At 31.6% G+C, this 25,790-nt stretch overlaps 1 protein-coding gene and 1 long non-coding RNA gene across 2 annotated transcripts in view; one reads left to right on the forward strand and one right to left on the reverse strand.

Moving 5' to 3' along the window:
• The window catches only part of LOC139482978 (choline/ethanolamine kinase-like), a 46,213-nt gene extending 22,589 nt beyond the window's left edge, over positions 1 to 23,624 (forward strand). The window contains exons 5-10 of the mRNA XM_071267009.1: positions 3,225 to 3,358; positions 8,554 to 8,574; positions 11,072 to 11,152; positions 12,581 to 12,639; positions 13,221 to 13,305; positions 23,486 to 23,624. Coding sequence (XP_071123110.1) covers positions 3,225 to 3,358; positions 8,554 to 8,574; positions 11,072 to 11,152; positions 12,581 to 12,639; positions 13,221 to 13,305; positions 23,486 to 23,624 — 519 coding nt within the window. The remainder of the gene's footprint in view (positions 1 to 3,224; positions 3,359 to 8,553; positions 8,575 to 11,071; positions 11,153 to 12,580; positions 12,640 to 13,220; positions 13,306 to 23,485) is intronic.
• Positions 18,715 to 22,487, reverse strand: LOC139529996 (uncharacterized). Its single transcript, XR_011665937.1, has 3 exons — positions 22,079 to 22,487; positions 21,012 to 21,078; positions 18,715 to 20,561 (listed from the first exon to the last, which is right to left on the reverse strand). It is a non-coding gene; the product is annotated as an uncharacterized lncRNA (long non-coding RNA).
• Positions 23,625 to 25,790: the final 2,166 nt, after the last annotated feature.

Raw genomic sequence — 25,790 nt, forward strand, 5'->3', positions numbered from 1 at the left:
GGTTGCATATATAAATTTCGTCAAATGCATGACATCAATTGTGATAAAACTGCGATAATATTTACTAATTACCTCAACTGGTTAATTTATTAATATGATTAACATGGTTTTGAAGGCTTGATTAAGTTTACTATTTCTTCAAAAAGACCAATGACCCTTACCATACCATCTGCTTTGACTATATCAGTGACAATTCATATTAATACCTCAACACAAAAGTACCGACTACTTAACTGATACTCATGGAGGAAATTTACCAGCCGTGTTCTCAACTACCTTTATCAAATTTAAGATGATAGATGTAGTTAATATAATATATCACAGACGAGACAGAAAGTTGCTAAGATGACAACAACACAAGTCGACGAAAAGAGACACAAAAGTCAACAAAACACTAAAGATAAAGCTACACTAATTCTAATGAAATCTTACAGTGAACAAAAGAGCTCTGGAATAAAACTAGCCGGGATCCGTTGACGTCAGTATCAATCAAATCAAGACGAGATTGAAGCTACAATAGTTCGACAATATTTGTGTCGATATGTTCCACAGATATACATTGGCTGTCAATCTGATTAGGATTAATATTGCGTCAAATACTATTTCAAACCAATGATATTATCTGTATACATTTTGTAATTCTAAAGCATTCAGTTCGATGATTTCCTTGTTAACATTAATTCTATATCAAATGTATGATAACAAAACCGTTGAGGGTATAAAAGTATTTCATATGTCTGCACGTAGTAAGAAAGTTTAATTTCCAAAGCAAACATTTAAATCATTTTGTATACCCTCACTTAAGGAAGAGAATACTGAATAAGTTTGTTTAATGGTCCGTCAGACCACCACATAAAACAACTGGCTGTTTTTTGTCAAATGAACTTCAACACAAATATTACTGATTTTTTAAATCCGATTGACAGTGAGCTTAATTTTGTATCTCTCACTCATCTATTTCATAATAGCAAAATACTTAAAATGCGCATATAATTAAAGAGCCATATCTTACAAGTCGGCTTGTCGTCAATTTAAGTCTTAAGGCGATCGACATAATTAATTTTTAGGTTGAGACTCAATGTATGGTAAAGATATAAGTTGTATCTTGTATTTGCGGTATGCTTTGATTCGTGTGATTTACTTCGTAACCAAACTTTTCTACGAGGAACACCATTTTTTGTTATCTTAAGTATGAAGGCAGGTGAAATTTTGAAAATCAGGAACACAAAATTAAATAAATCATATTTCTAGGTAAGAGGACTCCTTTTCGAGATATTTCTGGGTTTTTTTTAAAAAGGCTGGAAATCACTGGCACAAACTATTGCCATACATTAAGCGTTGGTATTATTTGGTTCTGACATCGTAAGAAAAAAATCAAGAATATGTTTATACCATGAAAAGAAAAGCGGTTAAAAATGGCAAAATGTTTAAGGGAAAAACCCTAGAAGTCTGACAAAATTCACACAACCTGAAGTGCCTCAAGGGCATACGATACAGTAACGGGTTGGAGCAGTTTCTGCGTAAGAATCACACTCCTGTATATAGAGTCCTTATAGTGTTAATATGCACGAGCAAACCGTATCAATTGAGATATGTAAACACAATACGACGGATCAGGCCTTGCGGTCATAAAACTCTCGAGTCAGTTTTTTGTACTCATACTCGAAAATCAACCAATGAAAATGCTGGATTTCATGTTTCGAGCATGATTTTTACTGCTGTGAAATGGGAAATTAAAAATTGAAAGTTCGTTTGACATAGATTTTAGTGTGAAGTCGTTCATCTGGTTCATTTCTAAGGAAAATATCAACATATGAAGAAGCCCTTCTAGTATCAGTAGTATCCTTAATATTTGTAGTACTGATTGAAATATGGGTTACATGTATGTAGTTATAGAACATCATCAATATATTTGAAAGCAAAATTAAAGAATTTTGAAAGGAACATTTATTTGTACGTTTGAAAACCAATCCTCCAAACTCAAATGTTATATTGTCGATTGAAAAGTCCAACATTTTAATAATATCATCTTCAGTTTATTTTCTGATAGAATCAGTGCGGAGCTCGTGTCTCAATTAGCATCTTCCAAAATAGAAAACAATTTTAAGAGAAAAACAAGGATTGTGATTGATAAAAGAATCCTTGAAGCCTTCTCATATACTGTTCAATAAATTATTCACACCGTCCTTTTTGGTATTTTTTTAACCTGATTATTTGTCTTTAGTCACATTTCCAATAGAATATATAAAACATACTTATGATTTATCATGAACTCTTACTAACAGTTTGGAACAGTTCTTTATTATCTTAAACACTGTCAAAAGAGTCGATCGTTGAAAAGTTTTTCCTGTTTTAAATTTTTTTTCATAGTACGGTTCTAGATCAATTCAATTGAAAGACCGATATCTCATCGCTCCAGTTGTCATAAACAGAACACGCATCAATTGATTCCTGATTAAAACATTCAGATTCTAATATCGTAAAAGAGGCGAAATATACCATATCATGGTGGTGTTAAAAACTCATTATACAAAGATCAACTATTGACCTCATACAATGTAGCAAATAATACTTCAAGCAAAGACCACAACATATATAAAACTAAAGACTGAGGAACTCGAATCGCTTGAATACCAAGGTAATATCTGGTCTTTTGGAAATGTGAGCAGTACCTGCTGCACATGTTGGTCCGATTCCATTTACATATGGTCAGAACTTATTCAGTAATAATTCCCATTCGGTGACGTCTCATATTAGAGGAAAAAGAGAAGATTCGAGGAAAGAGAGAATGTTAATCGGTTAAGACCATTAAAACATAGCGATGATCACATGTGACAAATGTATTCCATAACAGGCATCCAACCCTTGGTGATGTCCTTCAATCTTTGTAACATTGATTTCAACTTTACAATTGGATCCCTACCTGTAATCATCTCTAATGGAAATCTTGATAGAAAACACTAGAAATTGGCTATTGTATTCACCACTGGAAGGTAGAGAAAGATTTCGTTTTGTTTACAAAATCATCTACTTAATTTCATTTCAAGAAAGATAATCGTTCAAATTGAGAACGTCACATACACAATCATAGCGAACGAATGTCTTCTTTTACCAGCTACTCTGATATTTTTAGCTGTAACAGGAATGATAATGTTTTGGCAACATGGGTAACAATTTATTGCAGCTACAATATTACAATACTGTTTAATGTTTTTGTGATTTAGTGTAAACCACTACAGAGGTCTGACTTGACGTCCGAATTATATACCGAACTGATAGCAATGAAATTAGCTGAAATTCATGTACTAGATATGCCATTGCCAAAAGCACCAACATTTCTAATTGATTTTTGTGCTCCGTAAGTATAGTTATTTGGCACAACTTTTCTGCGTTTTTGTTTTTTAAAGCTTTTCGACCTTATATATTACATGTATTTGCATTTCAATATATATTTATTTGAGCTCCACTGATTGTCCTTATGCAATATTGCAATAACATTAACGATACCAAGTGTTCAGCACCAGATGCGTATTTCGACAATACATGTCTCTTCGGTGATGGTCGAATTCAATATATTTGAAAATCGAATACTTTATAAAAGGATAAAGAATTATAATCAAAAAAGATAAAACAAACAAAAAATAAACAAAAAATAAAACCTAAAAAAACAAACCGAGAAGCCATAGCTAGGCTAGGAAATAGAGATTTGCATGAGGGAGATTTATTCAATAATAGAAAATAATTTTTTAACATTTGCTAACAGTAAATTTTGCCTTAAAAGAAATAATGTTTTCATGCAATAGTAGCATGCTCGCTTGAATGCCAAATAAAAAAAAACAATGCCAATATTTAGTTGGGGAAGTTTGCATTATCGAAAAATCAACTACATGTACTAACAATCCTAACCTCGCAACCCCGTTCTGTATACTTACATGAACAAAAAAAAACAGTTTATACACCATAACAACAAAAACTAAAGACCAAGCAACACAAACTCCAACCCAAACTGTGAGTGATCTTTTGTGCTCCTTAAATGTAAACAGACCTGTTTAGCACGTGACAACCGTTTTATTGTTCATGCAAGTACAAATCTGGTGATAAGTTTAATTCGGTAGGTCACTAAAGGGGAAAAGCATAACAACGATTGGAGCATATTTATCGTAGTCTGTTTTAATAGCTTTTTTGTTAGCGGTATCCCTTTATCAAGGAAATCATATAGCAACACAAGCAATAGAATATCGTATCAACTAAGAGAGATATATACTCAATATACAGACGCTGCTGGAATGTTGCTACATATAGAAATAGACACTTCACAATTGGAAAGCTGAAATCATCTCTTCTGTCTGAATGTTTTCTTCTCAACCCTAATAGTGAATTTCTAGATGTGAGTCAAGACATACGGCAGACTTAACTGTATCTTTCTTATTTCAAGTTCGATATATTCGATAGAAGTGTTCAACATAGTCACCAAACTTTAAATTATTTAGTGAGAGAAGATCATCTATATGGCTAAAACTGCAGATAAAGGATAATGCTAGCTTCTTTTCCTTTTTCCCAAGAATTCAGCCTCGTATGAAGAAACTGGGAAGTATGTAGGCGCCATATGAAATCCCAATTGTTTTTTTTAAACTCATGCCCCAAAACGTAACATATATATTGTCAGTCAAGAAATCAAGCATCTAGATAATCAATTTCAGAGAATTTTAAGTTGTAATCAGAGTATTTTTTTTACAAAGAACGATTGATCCCTGCTTACGACAAGATACATATGTATACATTGGCCATTTCTCTTTATGAAACAAAGTAGGGCCAAGTCTTTTAAATTCTCTTAAATAGTAGTATGAGAAATATGTTGTGTAAAGTGTAAACACTTCGATTGTGAGGACTATTGCAAGATAAAAGAGGATTTCATTGTATCCACTCTATCTATTTAGATTTATTTGTATATCCACATCTAGTTCACTACTCCTCTTATATAGGTAATTTCATAATGATTGTGAAGCCGGGTTTTACTTGCTGATTTTATAACTAATTATAATTTGGAAAAAGGTTTCGTAGAGCACTTGGAAGACTTAGCAATATAAAAATTGTCTAAATGAACACTTATTTAATTATGGTGTCCAATACAGTGAAAGTGAAAACAATCTGATGATCCAACGGGATTGTCAATACCTAAATTATTTACTACGCAGTTTATGTAATATAATTTGCATTTATCTGCGGCGGCAACATCTTCGCCATCAAGGAAGGACAGGTGCTTCCCAACATTGTAGTTCTTAAAGATTGATGACGCATGTGTTTTAATTGATCTTTTCACGGGTTTTTTTTATTCGTACTTGTATTAACAACTTCCCAGCCTTCATCCATTCTGGAAGAGTGTCTACGTCTGCTTTCTCGCGACTTACTAATGATCCTCAAAAAAGACTTTTTGAGTGCTACTTAATCAAGTAGAAATGATTTAATCGATGTTTTAATCTCGTAAATCGACCAGGAAAAGACACCCACCATACAAATTCATACTCAGTTAAAATGTTACAGTCGGGAATATGGTCCTTTTTCGGAGCTTAGAGCCTTTGACAAAATATTACAGGATAAACGGCATACAACCATTAAAAACAATCACTGGATGAAGAACACCTTGCTTGGGACTCGAAAATTTGATATATTGTCAAGACTGGCCAATTGGGAAATGAGACAATATGTCCTTTAAGCCATTGTTTAGTTATTTCAAGAAATCTTATCAAGTATGGTTGCATTAAATAGATATTTTGAAATGTCTTAACTCGAAGTCAAACATTTAAACGATATATCAAGTAAGCAAACACTGAACATAAATTAATCTATGACCCAATAAAAGACAACTCTTACCTGGGACAAAATGGCGCTGAATAAAACAACACAGATAAATTTGATTATCGCTATTTTGTGCATTTTTCCTTTTATCTTTTTTTGTGATAATTTTTCATATTCAATTCAATTCAATTCAATATTTTATTTAAGTCTCATCTCTCAATAATATATAATACAACATTACATTAAATGTAAAAATATATAAATATAAAAAGAGAGCCATTCTGTACAGAATTACAAGAGACTATAACATTAAAAATTATATAAAGAATGCATCTATTATAAAACATATTGACATTAACATTATTTACAGTATAAAACATTTCTACGTCTATTTAAAATAAGATTACAAGCTTTGGCACAGCTACGAATCATATTATTATCTGTAAATAAAAACACTAATTGCTGTTTATCATCATAAGACAAAAAATCACTTTTAAAATGTGTTGCTTCATCAAATAATTGTTTTCTAAAATCACCATACAAAGGACACGATAAAATAACATGGGCTTCATCTTCTAAAATATTCATACAACTATCACAGACTCGATCTTTTAAAATTAATTTTTCAAATCTCCCCGTTTCTATTCTTAGTGGTGCTACACCACATCGAAATTTGGCAAAAGAACTCCTTTGCGGAATTGGCATTGGAATTTTACAATAAGTTTCCGTTTCAAAACTGTTCTTAAATAGATTATATGTACGAAGTTTGTTACCACCTTTACCAGATAAAGCTTTCTCTGATTGTAAATTGCCTTGCCACTGTTCGACATATTTACTAAACATTTTAGACATAACAGTATTGACAACTGAGGTACTATCAACATAATCTGTAATGATACACAAATGTTCTGCATTATACTCAGAAAACGTTTTCCTTACATAAATATTCCAATTTTTTATACACTTATGTTTTTTACTCATAATGTCTGCCCATATGAAAATTTTTCTGTTTAAACGATCGGAACTCATATTGTTCAAACGGCACCAAAGTCGAATTAAGCATTGCCATTGTTTTTAAAAGATAGGTATCCACCCCATATACCCTGCAACTGCAGCATTTGGAGTATATTTACCCACTCCAAGAAAAAATCTGCAAGCTCTATTATGGATGGCATTTATAAAAGAAAAATGTTTGCAACCCCAAATACCAGCACCATATTCAACAATTGGAAGCACCAAACTCTCATATAATTTTGAAAAGACATTATGAGTAACACCACCTAAGATTTTGCACTTGGCTATAAAAAGGCCAAGTGCTCTATTTGCAGAAGCTGCAACAGCTTTAGCAGGTACATTATAATCTAAAAATTCACTTAAAACTAAACCTAAATATGTATAAGTAGTAGAATATTCAATGATATCATTCCCACATTTAAATTCAACATGTGACTTATCAACAGAAGGTGTTCTAAAATGCACAATATTACACTTTTTGGAATTAATGGTCATACAATTATCTCCACACCATATATCTAGTGCATTTAACAGAATTTGTAATTCTTTTTCATCGTTTGCAAGTAAAACCACATCATCAGCATAAAGCAAAATACAAACTTTTTCATCATCAATATCAATATCACACTCATATGATTTCAAGAATGAAACTAGGTCATTAATATATAAATTGAATAACACGGGAGATAATGGGCATTCATATCATGCTACTCACTTGTGATGGTTAAGTATCGCTAAAAACTAAGGAGGCACGTGGCGTTGCTAATAAAATTGCCATGACATTGACAATGTCGTCATAGGTAAAATAGCGATACACAGATTATCATTGGTCATCTCAACGATAATCTATTAATATAGTAATTTTGTGATTTAGAGAACGGAGTTGAACAAAAAAATTATACTGGACTAATAGCATAAATAGGGAATTTTTTTTTATTTTTACTTGTAGCAAGAAAACAAGTTCGGCGACACCATTTTTTCTTTTCATTTTATTAAAACATATGATAAAATATATTTTCTCACCGTTTATTTCAAAATTTTGTCTCATAGAATTTTTTCATGCACACAAATGTGTTTTTTCATGAACAACCTAACCAATTTATGGCAATTTTCAATGACTCATAGCTTGAAAATGGCACGGTGACCCCTACTATATTTTATTTATGAAAAAGGTATTGTAAAATCTTCATTTTGGCAAATTATATAAAAATTCTGTCTGCAACTTTCACACTAATTCTTTTGACCATAATGATACCATGGTCACACTTATGATTTTTTCAAATGTTTAGTATGCCCATGCAAAAATCATAATTTACATATTATACTGCAAAACAAACGACAAATAAACTGTTTGTTTTATAAACATTTAACATAATAAAATTATGTTGGACGAGCAGAATTTTTGATGTGGAACAAACAGACTTCTTATATTTCAAAGGGGTGAAACAATCGGGAATAAACCAACCAAATCAGGTTGACGGATAATCTGTGTAACAATAAAAATAATGTCCAGAAAACATTTGATATTTTAATCCAACAATATAAAGTCTAAGCTTATATCACGAATGCTTCGCAAACATAGAAAGTAAACATCACCATTTTGGACACCATAAACCCTTTTATCTCCTTATTAACAGAAATCTTCATACTGATGTATATGTATATACAAAAATTCAACAATCGTCGCAAATATATTTGTTTCTTAAGTATAAGCATTTCTATGTTTTATTCTTTTGATTTCAGGAGAATTTCAAACATTCAACAGTATGTATACGTTTATTTACAAAATTTCTGGTTTTATTCCTAGAAGTTACACTTTAAAAAAATGTTTGTGAGGTTCGGATATCACAAACTTAAGTGTTCATGGATATCCGTCTTTCGGTTTTTTTTCTGTTATTTAAGGATAAATAGACATTACATTTGCGCAACTTTAACACATCTTCATGTATCGACCTGTATATTAACCTTGTTAGTAACTTACTGTTACATCATATTATATACCAAATTTTGGAGTCATTTGAACAAAAAGCACTGTTATGATGGAACAAATACTAGAACTATTGCTATCAAAAACATGAAAATATGTTGTGTAAGGACTGATGAACATTCTACCTCCTTTATGTCTAGGACTACTGTTGTATAAAGCCATTTCATGAGTGACTATGGAAGGGACAAAGTTTGTAAATGTCATATATTCCCCTTTATAAACAAAGCTGTATTCTGATTAGCACAAAATTTAACACATGCTCTCAAATTTACTGTTTATATTCTCGGTATTATCGATGTTATCTGAATAATAAATAGACATTTTAGCAGCTTACATAAACTTTTATCATATATGTTTTATCAAACAACATATATTTATCCTGCTATTAGTTTTTTAACTTATTAAATATGAAAATGTAATTTACAGTCTCCCCAGGGAGGAGACGAGAACAACAAAACATTTGTATGATATTTTCTTACGCTTCGACCTATAAAAATACTGTCTTTTTCCTTGAAGAATCGAAATAATTCATTCATGTCATGTTTTAAGATTATGTAAACAATGGTAAGTATTATAATTGACCATCTTGTACACCTCGCTAACGTTCAGTGTAAAATATCAACAAATATAATGCCTAACTGTGTTAAAATTTGCATACAGCATGACGTGAAGGAATTATTCATGGCAGTTAATTTACCTTTAAATCGATATTTTTAAATGATATTGCGTGGGCATTTTAGTCGTTATATGCATTTATGGTAAAATTTACTCAATTTAAAGTAATCAATCACATCAGTTCCAAATGCAGTCTTGAAACAATTGTAATGTTAACTAGTCAACAATATATTGTTTTTATGTTATTACATTCACATTTTATACCCTAAGTTTTTTCTACCGAGCTTGTAACAAGTCTGAAAGGATCAACTACAAAACAATTGTTACAATTAATTGTCCTGTAATATGAAATTTGTCATCACTCAAGGAATAGGAAGCAAATGTTTTTATAATCATTTACTAACTCAAATAGTATTGAAACTATTCCATAAGGGTCTTTTTGGTGGTTTCTTAAGACTGTTGAGAGACTCTGTGGTCGACTGGTGTTTGTAATAATAACATTGACAGTTAATAGAAGCATAATGGTAATGAGGTTGTCCGTTAGAATGGCAGGTGCGTATGACTACAAACCGGATTTGAACTGCTGGTAGTCTACCCGGACGAAGTGTTATGTTTTATTTTGGCACTCGGGTTTACCCACCAATACAAAAACCGGCACTAAACACCATCAATCAAGAAACCAAATTTTGTTTGTTATTTTGTAATTCACTTCGTACATTTTTCTCCAACAGTCTCTATTCTTAGAATGTTAACATCGTTGCAATATTGATATTTTTGCGATGATGCGGCGTAAAGCAAACACAGATAAATTGTGTGTTAGCACATATGTCAACATTATTTGGTGTTTTTTTTTATAATTTAGCATCGTTTTTATATTTTTTTTATATATTTCAGCACCCTATTATTCCACCTCCCTAAACGTTAGCAGATATTATAAAGCAAGTAAAACAATTTACACTTAGGAATGAAATTTAGAATTGAAATCATGAATGTGTCAAAAAGACGACAATCCGACCAAATACCGGTATATATTCAGATTACTCCTATAAAAATGTATTCTAGATAAGACAAGAAAGATTTTGTTTATGACATTTATTTGTTGTGAAAAAAACAGGTAGTGATGTATGTATGTGTTTTTTAACAATACTTGTGTGATTGCACATCCTGTCTTTATCTATTCTCGGGTTCCAAGTTGTCTCTATCCAAAAGGAGGCAAATGAAATTTACCATCTAAGTTCCTTACGTCGTAACTACAATCCCCTTCCCTTTCATGAATGTGGCCTACCGAATTATACTATTTACCGGATTTGTTATCACATAAGCAACACGACGGGTGCCACATGTGGAGCATGATCTGCTTACCCTTTTGGAGCACCTGAGATCACCCCTAGTTTTTGGTGGGGTTCGTGTTGTTTACTCTTTAGTTTTCTTTGTAGTGGCATGTGTACTATTGTTTGTCTGTTTGTCTTTTTCATTTTTAGCCATGGCGTTGTCAGTTTATTTTGGATTTGTGAGTTTGACTGTCCCTTTGGTATCTTTCGTCCCTCTTTTGCAAAATTGTCAGCTTACGGTGCTCTATTAAAAGTTTTTCAGCGGGCTGGTGGTCTAGACCGTAATGCCTTATTTCGTTATGTTGAAATTTTGGTTTATCTATTTCAGTTGGCTGTTAACCACTGAAATAACTGACGATATCAAAACAATTGATTCATTTGACTTTAAACAAAATTTGAGGGATGTAAAGTAAGTTAAATCTTGTTAGAAGCTATATATAGAAAATATACTAGTACCACGAGAAATATACAAATAACTGAGGGAATGAGAGAAACAAAAGAGCTGCAACATCTTTGGATAAAAAACAGAATTAAAACGCAATTTTAGAAAATGCTACAGAGATGAAAACGATCCAGCAAAACTTCAATCACTCAACATCTAGAATAAAATAAAGTACTCGGAACGGTTAGCAGTTCCGTCAACCGTCTCAAACTATTTTTTTTCGATTAAAAGCAAACAAATTAAACAAAATCTCTAAAACAAGAATTAAAATATCGAAGAAATAAATTCACAACCGCAAACTACTTAGCCGGATACTTACAATTTTTGGTATGCAGACGTGAAATGTTTGCCTTTTAAATATTATTTAGGTCACAAATGAGTTGTATGAATTGAGTGGTTCACCACAAATAGTTCTTAACTCCACCGGAAACAGCAAACCAAAGTCTCGCACTCCCGACTTTGTCAAGGCGAGACAGATATAATATATGAATATATTTTGTTGATTCAATCATTGATTTCGTAGTGTTGGTTAATAAGTAAATCTGAAATCAAGCCTCAATATACTAAGGGTCAGTATGAAATGGATTGACAAAACAGAACGATATATTGTCAGACGTCTCAGATCACAGATATCTATCAATCTGTAACCGTTTAAAACAGAGCAGCCCCCTAACCGCACGATTGTGAATAAAGGAAAACCCATGTCATTTAAAAAGAGATCGAAGACTCCAGACTTGATAAAAGATTGACGATAAGTGTAGCACAAATGATTCCCCAGTCACAACCCATTGAAATGAACTAGGACCGCGACCTATAAATTGTAATATGTGTATGCATTTTGGACTCTCTGAATCATATTGTCGCAATCTATTCTTTGTACTGTCATTGTTTATGATAGGTAACTATAACTGTTGCCCTGTATTAGGTTTCTTTCAGATAAAACATGTAAATGTCTCACCAACTGTATCGAAATTGAAAGTGGGTGTTGACTTTCACAACTATTTTCGCATGAAGAAGTTAATTGTTCTTATTTGAATATCAAAGTTGTTTTATGAATAGGAAAAAATCGATGCAAAAATTATTTGGGAGCAGGAATTTCAAATGTTGAGAAATGTACATTGAATATTGATAAAGCAAAACAAAGATCTTCGTTACCTTGTAAGTTAAAAATCGATCATGCCCGCTTGGTTAGTACCTATATTCGGTGTACTGATGATACACGGTGGATGATAGACATGTGAAACCTCTGAACTACTTACATTCTTGACCGAGTGTTCTCATCCTTAATGATACCTTTTTCAGGATAAAGCATAACGAACTTTATAAACAATGATATCATTATCTTATTTCCTTTTAATATTTTCTATTCCACAAAAAAGTTTCTTTTTATTTTAGAAATGCTACTGCTGATTTAAATTCAGAAGTTGTATTTTCACATAATGGTTTGACCGCAGGTAAACACATCTACTTTCTAATCTCATTTCCAATTACTGCAGTCTGGCAATTAATTTTAAACAGCAATTTCACTAACACAATATGTATCATAACAGTATTGATACAATAATTTGCTCGACAGAGATAACATTTTCTTTACATAAAACTGGTATAAAAAAAGTTTAAACCCGCGGTTTTTAAGGGGATTTATTATTATTCATAGATTGAAACTCAAAGAGTTTATCAATATCATGTGTGTTAATTAGTGTATGTATAATCTAAATACTTATGCGTCAAATATCAACCAAGAATATCAATAACTAACGTATGACAAACATCAGAATGCGACAAAAATTATTCTAATCAGGATGACACTTTTTAAGTCATGCAGACAACAAAATTGTTAGGATCAAAACTGGTTATTGGCATACTATTTTGTGAAACAGCATCAACTCTGCAAATAAAAAGGGGCACAACATATCGTTCAAACCAACAAAATAACATGGTCGGTAACCAATAGCGCTTCCAAGCAAAGTTTTAAATAATAATTTTTTTTTGGTTACTTAACCACAAAAAGGCAACACCTAGATTTAAATTTTAGGAGATATTCTACTCCTGACAGAGGAACCCGACCTTCTACCCAGTTTGAAATTAATAGATTTTGAATACAGTGCCTACAACTACAGGTAACTAATTAATTAAGAAAAATCTGTTTAGTTTAAAAAAAATAATTTGACAATAGTTTATGATCACCGTTTGTAGGTCAAATTGCTTTTTTGCGAATGCTGTACACTTTATTATTCTGGTTTGGTATTTTCTACTTTACATTGCTAGTGTTTAAAATTATAAAGTGTGTAAGTATGTTCGCGAAAGAGTGGTCGCGGTGGGGGTGATGTTATCGTCGCATGCTATATTAATGGTGGTTGTGGTCAATACATCCATTTTAAAAAATTTATTAGACTCGTGTTTGCCCTTTTATATATTTTACCAGTAAATATTTTGGTGCTGGTATATCTTAACCTAAATGTTATTGCTGTCATTCATTGTGTTCAACAATTAAAAAGTTGTGTACTCGGCTTATAAGAAATGCTTTTAAGATAATTAAGAAATTATAATGTAGTATCAATTCATGAAATAAAGCAAAATATGCACACGAAAAAAGGAAAACAAAGGAATGACGCGGGTATGTTAATGCTGTATTTTCGAAAAAATGAAAAAATGATACTTAAATTTCGACTTTTAATAAAAAGACTTTTTGACTCATTTATAGTGTAATTTGTTATATTTTTTAGTTTTGCTAGTAAGTTGACAATATAAATTTTCGTTTTCAAAAATAACATTCTCAAATTATCACGTGGTTATCACGTGACACTCAAAATCTATTTATAAACGTGAAAACAGTAAACTCAAAAGTGCTAGCGTGTAGACAGTCTTGTTTTTCTAAATATTGTTATCTGTGGATAGCTTATATACCAAAGTATTAGAAAAGTGCTACTCGCCTCCTTAATCCTTTGAATAAAAAGATTAAATACATAAACGGAGATTTTCGACTGAATTGTGTCAAAAATACTTTGACCTTCAGATATTACAACGTCTAACACTTAAACGGTATTAACAACATGAACCGAGTAGCAGTTTTCGAAAAATATTAATATTCAGCTTTCTGTACGTTAACTTGACCCAAAAATTCATCATTTCTACACGCTAGCACTTTTGAGTCAAAGTTAACGTGTTTCACAATTTTTTGTGTCCGACATTGTTTACAAACGCACAAGTGACTTTCAAAGGGAAGTAATTCTGTAAACAGAAATAAAAATTTCAGTCATCGGGAAATTATTGCTGATCTTTATTTAAATGTACTTTTTGTTGCATCTTCTCCATAACCAAATATTTAATAAAGGAAACAAACTATTTAAATATATATATATTACTCGGAGAATAGATTAGAATGATTATAATTACACATCGGCTTGGGGTATGAAGCCCCTTTTCTTTCTGTTTGGTATTTTTTGGCAAAAAAATTATGTATTGAATTTTTCTACGGACACTGTAGCTTTATCTACCAATAAAAAATGACCTCCGTGTATTCGCACAACAGTGTGGGAAGTGTCGTTAAACACCACTCAATCAATCAGATAGCTCTTTGCATTCTATTTTGTCAGGTGAGGTGCCTCTCATGTTTGGGTTTTGCCACTTGTAACAGTGTAAACTTTTAGAGTGTACAATAAAATCATGAATCTTGCTCATTCTTCATAAATCATACAGACCCATACACTGTACATTATTCAGTCGTTGGTCATAGTGGCAATCACACCATATATAAATGACAGCTTGAAATATATATTCAATGTCCTTCTTCTTCTTCTTCTTCTTCTGATATACAGTTACAGCTTCATTATTATTGAAGATTACGAACTGTTGCATGCGCGGAGTATATGATTAAAAAATATGAACAAAAATTTATCTTTAACTTAGTAGAATACTTGGTGATATTTACATGAAAGAAAACAACAAGTGATTAAAAAATATGTACATTGTTATTTATAGAATTAAATTATGTTGTGGAGAACAGTTGGTGTCAACTGATCTCTGTAAATTTCAATGGTTTGACTTGCTACCACAACTTGTGGCAACATGTTCCATTGAATGATAGTTTGCGGAAAGAATGACCATTTGTAGCTGTCTTTAGAGGTGGATATTTGCCGAAATGTTTGAGTATGTAATTTTCTTGTTCTAGTATCTGATGGTATGAGGACTAGTGATGGGATTGCAATAAGTCCATGGATGACCTTGTAGAACATGATAAGTCTGGTTTTGAGGCGGCGCTCACTGAGTGAGGGCCATTGTAGTTCGTTTAACATGGATGTAACGCTACTGGTGTTGTGGTAATTGTTACATACATATCGGGCCGCACGCCTCTGTACCATTTCTAGCTTATTTTTATAATCTGCTGTGTGTGGATCCCATAGACTACAGGCATATTCGAGTTTTGGTCTCACTATTGATTGGTAAGCACGGGATTTGATACTGGAGTTAGAAATTTTTAAGTTTCGCCTAAGAAAGCCAAGAGATTTATTTGCATTTGATACGATGTTGTTGTAGTGGATGTTCCATTTTAAGTTAGACTGTAGGGTTACGCCAAGATATTTTGCAGATGTAACTAGTTCTAAAGTATGGTTATGAAGGATGTAATCGTGTTTAAATGGTTGTTTTTTTTGTGTGATGGTTAAGATAGTGCATTTTCCAGGATGGAAGGCCATGAGCCAATCAGCCTCCCATTTCGCTGCTGCGTTAAGATCTTTTTGTAAATTTGTGCAGTCTTGTTGACATGTTATTTCTCGGTATATAATACTGTCATCAGCGAAGAGTCGTAGTTTGCTGTGTTCCAGGTATTCTGGAAAATCATTAATGTATATTAAAAAGAGTATAGGCCCAAGGACAGTTCCTTGGGGGACACCTGATGTTACTGATGCTGTATTTGATGTTATTCCATCTATTACCACTGTTTGCGTACGGTCTGATAGGAAAGCCTGAATCCATTTTAGAGTGTTGCCTCGAATGCCATAGTATTTTAGTTTATAGAGTAGACGTTTGTGGGGAACCTTATCAAAGGCCTTGGCAAAATCCATAATAATGAGGTCTGTTTGTATATTTTTACTGTTGTTGTTATGAAGTTCTTGTATAAATTGAATAAGTTGTGATTCGCATGATCTAGATTTTCGGAAACCATGTTGGAGGTCGTAAAGAATGTTATTTGCCTCTAAATAGTTCATGATGTTACTTGTCACTATATGTTCCATCAACTTACAACAAATACAAGTGAGTGAAATTGGTCTATAATTTTCAGCCTTGTATCGTTCACCCTTTTTAAATGCTGGTGCAACAATTGCATGTTTCCAGTCTTTTGGTGTTTTTCCCGATTCCAGAGATTTGGTAAATATGGTGGTAAGTATGGGTGCTATTTGTGCTTTTAGTTCTTTTAATACACGTCCACTGATGTTATCTGGACCACTTGCTTTGTGTGGATTTAGTTTATGTAGCAATTTTTCTATACCTGGTGTAGTGATGTTTATATCTGGCATTTTTGTGTATGGGCTTGGACCCTTATCAGGAATATTAGATGGTGGTTCCTTAGTAAATACTGACTGAAATTGTTGGTTAAGAATGTCTGCTTTTTCAGTAGTGTCTGTAACAAGTACACCTTCTTTTTTCAGAGGTGCAATTCCTGTATTATCATTTCTAGTGCTTTTGATGAACTGAAATAGCTTTTTTGGTTTTGTGTTTGTGGACTGATGTTGGTCCGGTTCATTGATTGGTAAATCACAAATAATTTGTTCTATGTAGTTCCAGTATGCCTTCCTTTGTTCTTTTTGAACTGTTTGTTTTAGTTTCTTGTATTTGGAAGGATTTTTATTTCTGTTTTTATAACACTTATTTTTCTTGTTAATGAGTTTCCTAAGGTTGTTGTTTATCCATGGTAGTCTATGCTTGTATGTGAGCATTTTTTGAGGTACATTTGACTCTATTGATTTGAGAAGATCGTTTTTGAAGGTGTTCCATAGTGTATCTGCATCACTCGAGTCATATATATTATTGATGGTATTAAGTGTTGTAGTAAGATCATTTTTTATGTTGTTCCAGTTTGCCTCTTTATATTTAAGTATTTTTCTTGGTGTTTCTCTTACTCTTTTAAGCCAGGTGTCCATTTCTACATAAACTATATCGTGATCCGCTGAGCCAATAGGTGGTAAAGTGTTGAGTTTGTTTATACTAGTTGGATTGTTTACAAGAATGAGATCTAATATTCTGTCTTTACGTGTTGGTTTGTCTGTGGCTTGGTGCAAGTTATGATTTGATATTATGTCTAGTAACAGCTGATGTTGTTTAGCATCTGGTTTGCCTAAGATGAATGCTGGTATTGACCAGTCTATGTGTCCAAGATTAAAGTCCCCTCCTAACCATATATTTGTGGTTGTTGTATTATCTAGTCTATTTAAGGAGATGTTGAGTTGTTCCAGAGATGTACCTTTATCTGATGGGGGTCTATAGTAACTACCAACACAGATCTTTTTTGTGCCAGAGATGTTTATTTCTGCCCATACTATTTCACAATCTGTTTTAGTTCTACAATTTCAGAACTAATAAACTCTTTGGTGATAGCTATTAGAACACCACCATGGCTTTGATTTTTGTTGTTTGTTGGTCTATCATTTCTGTATACATTGTACAAGTTGCTAGGAAAAAAGTCAGTTGATGGTATTGACTTGTCTAGCCATGTCTCTGTACCAATGATAATGTCTGGTTTACATGAATTGATTATTTCAAGTAGATCAGGTTTTTTATTGCAAAGTGATTGGAAATTTACATTGATTACTCGTATTGGTTTTCTTATTTTGGATTTTTGCTTTTTCTGTTGTGAACCCTTGTTGTTTTTATGTACCGGTAATTCTATAGGTGATGATGTTGCATTTGGTACACCTGGGCTGCTCAAGTCTGAGCATTTACTAAGATCAGAATACTGATTTTCTGTATCTATTGAGTATGTGGAGTTGAATAATGATGTTGAAAAATTTGGCATACCACATTGTAAGCACTCCCACGAGATGTTGCTTGCATCCATAAATTTGTAAATATTTGAGTGTATACCTTGACAGTTAATATGGAACCAGGTATCACAGCTGTCACAACATACAGCTTTGTGCTTCCAGGTAACTGCTTTGTTACAAGTACCACATGGCCATCTAGGACTTCTAGGCCCTGGGTTTGTTTCAGTATCGAAGGCATTTGCAAGTAGGATTATGAATAAATATTTATTAACTGGTCTGCATTTGTTTACTTTTAATTTCAGACTTGCTAAGTTTGTTATTGAACCTGCTTTTTCTCTCTCTCAATAAATTTAATTACCACATGCTGATAGAAAACATACTTTAAGAAAAATAGATGATGATTTCAGAACAAAAAAACTTATGGTGCCATGGTCAGTAAGTATGGGACTATTAAATCAATTTATACCAAATATGATAGTGCAAGAGCTAATGGAAATTTAATTATATTTTAAATACTGCAACATTTTTTTCACACATACCCTTTATACACCATGTACACATTCAATGAATATTCTGTGTCTCATTCAAGAATACTTAAAACTCCAAAATATGTATTTATTCTATGTATGTATATAAGTACCATTATCTCTGTAACTTATAAATTTGCAGAATATTTTCTTTTACAGCTAATTTCCTAAAGCTTGTAGAGTAAAACTTTGGTTGACTTGCTTGTCTTGTTTGTATAAATATTTACCCAGGCTTAAAGCTTAAAGCACTTAAGATTGTCATCTTCAAACAATAAATATAGGCAAACTTAAACCTGTAAATATTATAGTGAAATTCAATTGGATGTTATCTAAATTATTATTGTACAATATACAAACAAAGCAAGCAAGGTAACCTAAGTCTTGCTCTACATGCTTTAGGAAATTAGCTGTTATCTCTTTTTAAGGTACAGGAAACAGAAATATAGGTATATATAGGGTGTAAAGTTTATTTAAAGAATATATAATAATAATTTTGCAGGGTAAAGAAAAGATGCTATTTGAATAAAAATAATAGAGAAAAATTCTCATAGCAACTAATTGACAACCCCCTCACCCCCCCAGTTCAGATCCCAATTAATGAATCTGTGGCCTAAATCTGTATAAATTAGAAAAATCATGAACTTGGACAACTGTTTTGATTATCTATATTTTATTAATATCAATATAATATATTATCTTTTATAATTGCAATGATAACCATCAATGAGGTGTTTATTTTTAAGGATAAAACAGCATAAAACTAGCAGACATCAGTTTAAATCATGTTGAACTGAATAAGAAAAGTTATTATAATATTTATCATCAGTTAAAGCTTCATGTAATTAGATAATTGAATTAATATTGATAATTGCTCCTCAATAAGCATTATTTGGTACTTTCTGAAAAGGGGGTGTGAATGTTTTTGTAAGGGAATATATATATATGATCAGTGTCTGAAAACCTTAAAGTTTTTCATTTAACCCAAGTAATTTAAAATATACATTCACTGATTGATTGATTTGAAATTGTGTATTAAATGCAGCTAACATGACTTATTTTACTTCATGTGGTATGTTTTTCAATGTGTCACAACTTACCATCATAACCAAATAACATAGATTTTTTTTGTTTTTGTTATAAAACATGTTTCACAATCATTGAAATTAGGGAATGAGTGTTCCTATTGATGAATCTATATGCTAATTTGTATGTGAAAACATTTCATCATTCCTAACACTTTTGCTTTTGTTTCACATTATTATTAATAAACACTATTAATGATTTTGATTTTAATATTCCATGGAGCACAGCTAAATATAATTTATCCACTGAATGAAATCTCAATTTGTACACAGTGACACATTTATGAAGTAAAAGTTCTGTGAAACATCCTCTCCTCAGTGATCATAATTAGGACACAATATCACATATGTATTCCACTTTCTTATAAATTTTTCCTTTGTTTGATCATGAACTAACACATGTTCCAGAATCATTGCAGTTAGTTATTCATTCATTTCAATATATTTCCTTTTCCTGAACCTGCTTTTTCATACAGTAAATTTTTTCTCACTTTTTTTTAATACAGTCAATTAACTTCTAATTTGTATTCCTTTTAGCACAGTTAAAACAGTCTTGATTCCATTAATTTTGTCACACATATGTATAAGTAAAGAGTTGTCTTTTCAGAAAAATGAATTTTCTCTTTATATCTCATGTACAGGAATCTGATATGAAAATAATATCCTTGTTTGGGTATCATTTGTTGATCTTCCTTAGAATGAAAAGTGCAGTCCTTGTGTCTTATTCATTTTATCAATTGTGCTATTGTATTGGAAGTAGCCATTGTTTCTCCTTCATCTTAAAATCCTGCAAAAAAAATGATATTATTATACACAATATAATTAATTTATAAGCCCCATTGCTATATATATGCATAATATCTATTACTTCAATCATTGAACTTGATTTATATAATAATATGCTCTTAATGTGCCCTGTTATTAATATTTTGAACATAACAATCATCTTATTTATATTCTTATTCTGATACAAAAAGAGAACTTCAATATAATCAAATTTTAGTAAGCTTAATAGCTATAGCCCTTAGTATCAGCAGTGGTTGGTAAAACTAATAGTAAACTTACATGTTTGTAATAAAATAATTGCCATGCTTGTTTACTTTCTTAACACATAAATATTATAGACAGAGTAATCTAAACTCATAAGCAATTAATCTTAAAATAGCTTTCATATCACTTCATGTGACTAAAAAATATAAAAGTGTCAGTAACAATAATATAATATTTGAATGCTTACATCAAAATGCAGACTTCCTACATGTCAACTGACTTGGAAGCAGTAAAAAAAACAGTGAATACAAATTCTGCAAAAGACAAATATAAAATTGCATAGTCAAAACTTTAAAGCAATAAACACACCAAAAGTTTTTTGTTAAACATGTAGGAAATAGGCAATAAAGGAGATACTTAAAAAAAACTGTTAGGTATTTAATCTGTATGATATTGAAATATTTACATCAATGTAGATTGACACCTTTTAAAGTCACTTATTTGGATTAGCAAATCCTACAAGTAATCAATAGTCTTTATGTCAATTGAATGAAAGTGGTGATCAATTTAAAATTTTCATGTCTATTACTAAAAATTAAATTGGATAATATATTAACTGAGATGAGCAAATTCTCTCATTTTGTAAAATCTCAGTAGCCTGATAACTGAAATATAACTTTAATAATAGTACATTTTATTTGTTTGAACATGCATTTATAAATTCTGGTATTTTTTATAAACTTAGAAATGACAATGGATATATAAATACTATTTGTGAAACAAATCCATGTTTTATTTTAATAAAATTTATGCTTAAATCACAATGAAAAAAAATAATTCTGAATTGAAACAATGTCATTCTCTGTTTAAAATGTAAAAACACCAACACTGTTCATTTGCGTAGGTGGTGTATAAAAGTATAAACAAAAAATGACTAAGCTTAAGGATAGGTAGACTGGGTATGATAATATAGGGGGTGCACCCCTTAATTTACTACCAAAGTAAAAATGAATAGTTTTAATTTATTGCATACACTAAACCAAGGGGAAATTAAGGGGGGGGGTGTAATTATTATGTAACAGTTAGCTTGGGGAAAATCAAGTCTAATAAAACTAATATTAAAACAATCTTTCTCCGAGCATTGTTTCCATTTAGCTAACTTTATTGATTCGTTGATTGATTCATAGGTCAACGGTTTTCGTCGTCGGTTATCCAAATAAATGACGAATTATAAATGTTTTGATTCACTTCAACAAATTCAATAAGAAGAAATGGGTACCGGTGATAAAGAGTTACAATTTACAACGTATTTACCTCAAAATGTATGCTAAATCCACCTTTCCATTGTGATTTCCATGTGCCGACTTCTGTGACAAGGTGCTCAACAGCTGATAATAATGACTGTGACGTGACAAGCTAAACATTGACGTTGATGAATCTTAGTTTTGGCGATTTTCTTACTTAAAACTGTAAGTGTTCAAGGGAACAATGATCATGTATGAAGATATTGTTAATGTCGCAATGCCGTTGTCGAAAAACAACAAGTTGATAAATCTTTGACCTCGGTGAAGCCAAAAAATCACCACTCTATAGCAAATTCTCCCAACGTCCGATTTAGCCAATCAAAATTCGTATAGTTTCGAAAATGACGTAATAGATGAGATTTCGATGCAATCACCAAAAATTGTAAAAAAATATTTGAAACCGCATTAACCTACCCGCGGATACTGTTTTCCTCATCTCAACCGAAATAAAATATTTGATAAACTACCAAACTACTACATCTTCTTTTTTATACCAAAACTATCTTCGGAAACTATTTAACAAGATATTTTATTCAATCTGTAAGACCACCCAAATAGTTTATACGATATCATAATTAATAATGGGATTAAAGATATCGTATTGAGTAAATAAGATTTTTTGTTAACTTTATATGATATTCTGAAAATAAAATAGAAAAAATAAGAGACATCTGTAAAATTTTATCCTTGGAGTTCAATCTTCGACAGTTCGATTTAAGTGACTTTACATTATAAGAATAAGCCTCCAATCAGACACTTTCGTGCTAAGTCTTATTCTTTTGAAAGACTTCTATACAATTACTGTCTTATGATTAAGTAAATATGTGGTTTAATTAGTTTTTGCAAAACTGATATACACAAAGGCCAACGGCTTTTGAAAAGTTAATTAAAACACATATTTACCGAAAACGACTGTAACTGTTTTATTCCATTCTTACTCCCAGAGAGTACATAGAACATTGATGTCATGACAATTATTTATCACAACCGATTGTACATCAAATTATGTATGGCTGTACACATAATTATTTATGGAAAAGCACGCGAAGTTTTGTCCGGTTGGTATACCTTTTTTGCAGGTGAAAATGCTTTTCATTCAAAATCATATTCATATAAAAAGACCAATTAAAGATCTGTCAATATGGAATAAACTGAAATAAACGCGTTCTCTTTAAAAGAAAAGGTGTAGACTGCATAGACTTCGCAAACAAGTTAACGCATTTCCTCTCCAGTCGGAAATTGAGATTAAAATTTTTCGAGATGCATGTATTTTTCGAAAGTTGCGCCTTGGAATCTGTATAATCATTGCAATGTATAATAATTGATGTTCCATAATTTTTTTGTTCAGTGTTTGTATACTGCTGTCTACATTGATTTATTATTATGATGAAATAGATATTTTACTATTTGATACTAGAGCCCACGATTTGAGTATGCTGTTTATTGAATGTTGTATTGAATACCGGAATGTACCAGACACTCCATATTTTAAGTTCACCAAAGAGGACTATCCTAAAGAAGAAATCCGAGTGAGTGTTTCTATTATAAACAATTAATGAATAATCATATTCTCTTAACTTTTATTCCATTACCGTTATTGATATAAAACCATTGTGGTGCAAATGACAAAGAGACAACTACGGTACCGTATCTGTTTTATTATACAGCGGATCAGTGATAGTGACATTGAAATGTGTTGAGAGACATATTCTAACTTGCTGATTCACTTAAACGTTTTGTGTGATTTTAGTACATGTATATTATATCGAAAGATGTTATGTTACTTATTACTTTAAGAAAAATAAATTGTCTAATTGTGTTTTACTGTGGTGGGATAAACTACTTGTTTGTTTAAAACTTTCATTTTCGGTGCAACGTGTAACTGTTGGTCAATTCACGTGTACCAATGATTTAGAGTCTTTGATTTCTATGGATTAGACAAAGGGAATAAATCAATCCGTTATTGTGCTATGTCTTATAACCGATAAAATTACTTCTCAAATTTTAAAAATATTAACACTTGTGAGTATTACACATTCGGAAAAATTAAATCTTCTGGTCTTTTCTTACCTCATTGATAATTCCTTTTATGAGATAGTTGCTCAATCTTCAGTTCTGTGTTCATAATTCTGTGAACTGAAGTATTTTTATGTCGTCAATGATATTTGTTATTATTTTCTTTTTGAGAATCTTCTTACTTATATTCGCCAATGACATCTATAATACTAAAATAACGAGGTCCAATTTGTAAGCTGTCATCGGGTAAAAACGACAAATCAAAGAATTCAACTTCATATATAGGACAATGGTGTTGATTAAAAATTACACCACTTCAGACCCTTGTGTTGTCCACCTAATTAATATTGCCAATAATAAACAAGTTCCGGGTCTAATGCGATACCGATACCAATAGTATATTACCTATTACCTTATCTGTACGTTCGACATCTGACAGGCGCACCACCAAGCATACGGTGTATTTAGAATTTTCCTATAGACACGGGTCATAACCACAGGGTTGACACTACTAAATTCAATCATTGTCACATTGTTCCCTATTGTAGTATTTTAATCAGTATGACTTTCTAAGATGACAATACGAATATTATAATCTGGACCTAAATTAAGGCGTAATTTGTTAGCCGGTATGACGTAAAACAGTATTTATAACTAATATAGGCCTAGGACAATGCTGTTGATTAAAAAATACTCCATTTTATTTTCCAAATAATTAATATTACCAATTGATAAGTTCCAGGTCGACGGGTTCAAACAGAAAGATTTTGAAAGCAGAGAAAACTGTGCATCTTTTAATCGGCATGACTTTATTAGATGACAATACCAATACTATGATAAGGCTTACGCATAGTTATATACTTTAGTTCAGTCGCGGACCCGCGATATCACAGATGTGGTCTTGTCTCTATAAACAAACATATCTTCTGTTTATATGAAAATAGGTAGCCAAAAATACCATGTAAACTGGATGATAAAATACTCGGAATTAATAAATATGCATATAAAATAAGTGAAGCATAAAAGTTAACAAGTACTACAAAACAAATCTTTTGTACAGAGTATAAATGAAAGTCCCTTCTTTAACTTCTAAAAATGTCAATCGAATTTTTTTTATAAATGAACAGATATCAAAATGTTGTTGAATCATTTATTTATTTATAGAAGACCTTGAATTATATTAAACTTTTATAATTGTGGTCTACCAACACTTATGAAATCGACAAATACTGGTAAACCACATAGTTGAGAGTGAATCTAAACATTTAGAAGAAGTAAACCACGATCCTAAAATCATTACACCTTACATGTAATTCTGAATAATGTTCTTCGTCCTTCCTATAACAGAAACAGATTTGTACAGCATATTTGAGTGCAAGGTCAAATATGAAACACCCACCAATCAGCGATGTAAACAGATTATTACATGAGACAGAAATATGTGAATTGGCTGTACATCTAGTGTGGACAATATGGGGAGTTGATCAGTATATTAGAGGGGAGAAAATTTCTTTTGGATATTTGGTGAGTATAGCGAGACTCCGTTGTTCGTAAAATATTTGTGAATATGGTCCGGATCATGTCAGTGTTTAAACCATACGCATATGGTTATGATCAGAATCGAATATATTTTAGAATATACGCGTATTATCTGTATTTTCCGCGAAATTAATAAGTCGAAACCATATTTAATTAAATGGTAATAT

This window comes from Mytilus edulis, chromosome 7, assembly GCF_963676685.1.
Source record: "Mytilus edulis chromosome 7, xbMytEdul2.2, whole genome shotgun sequence".
In the NCBI taxonomy this organism is placed as follows: Eukaryota; Metazoa; Mollusca; class Bivalvia; order Mytilida; family Mytilidae; genus Mytilus; species Mytilus edulis.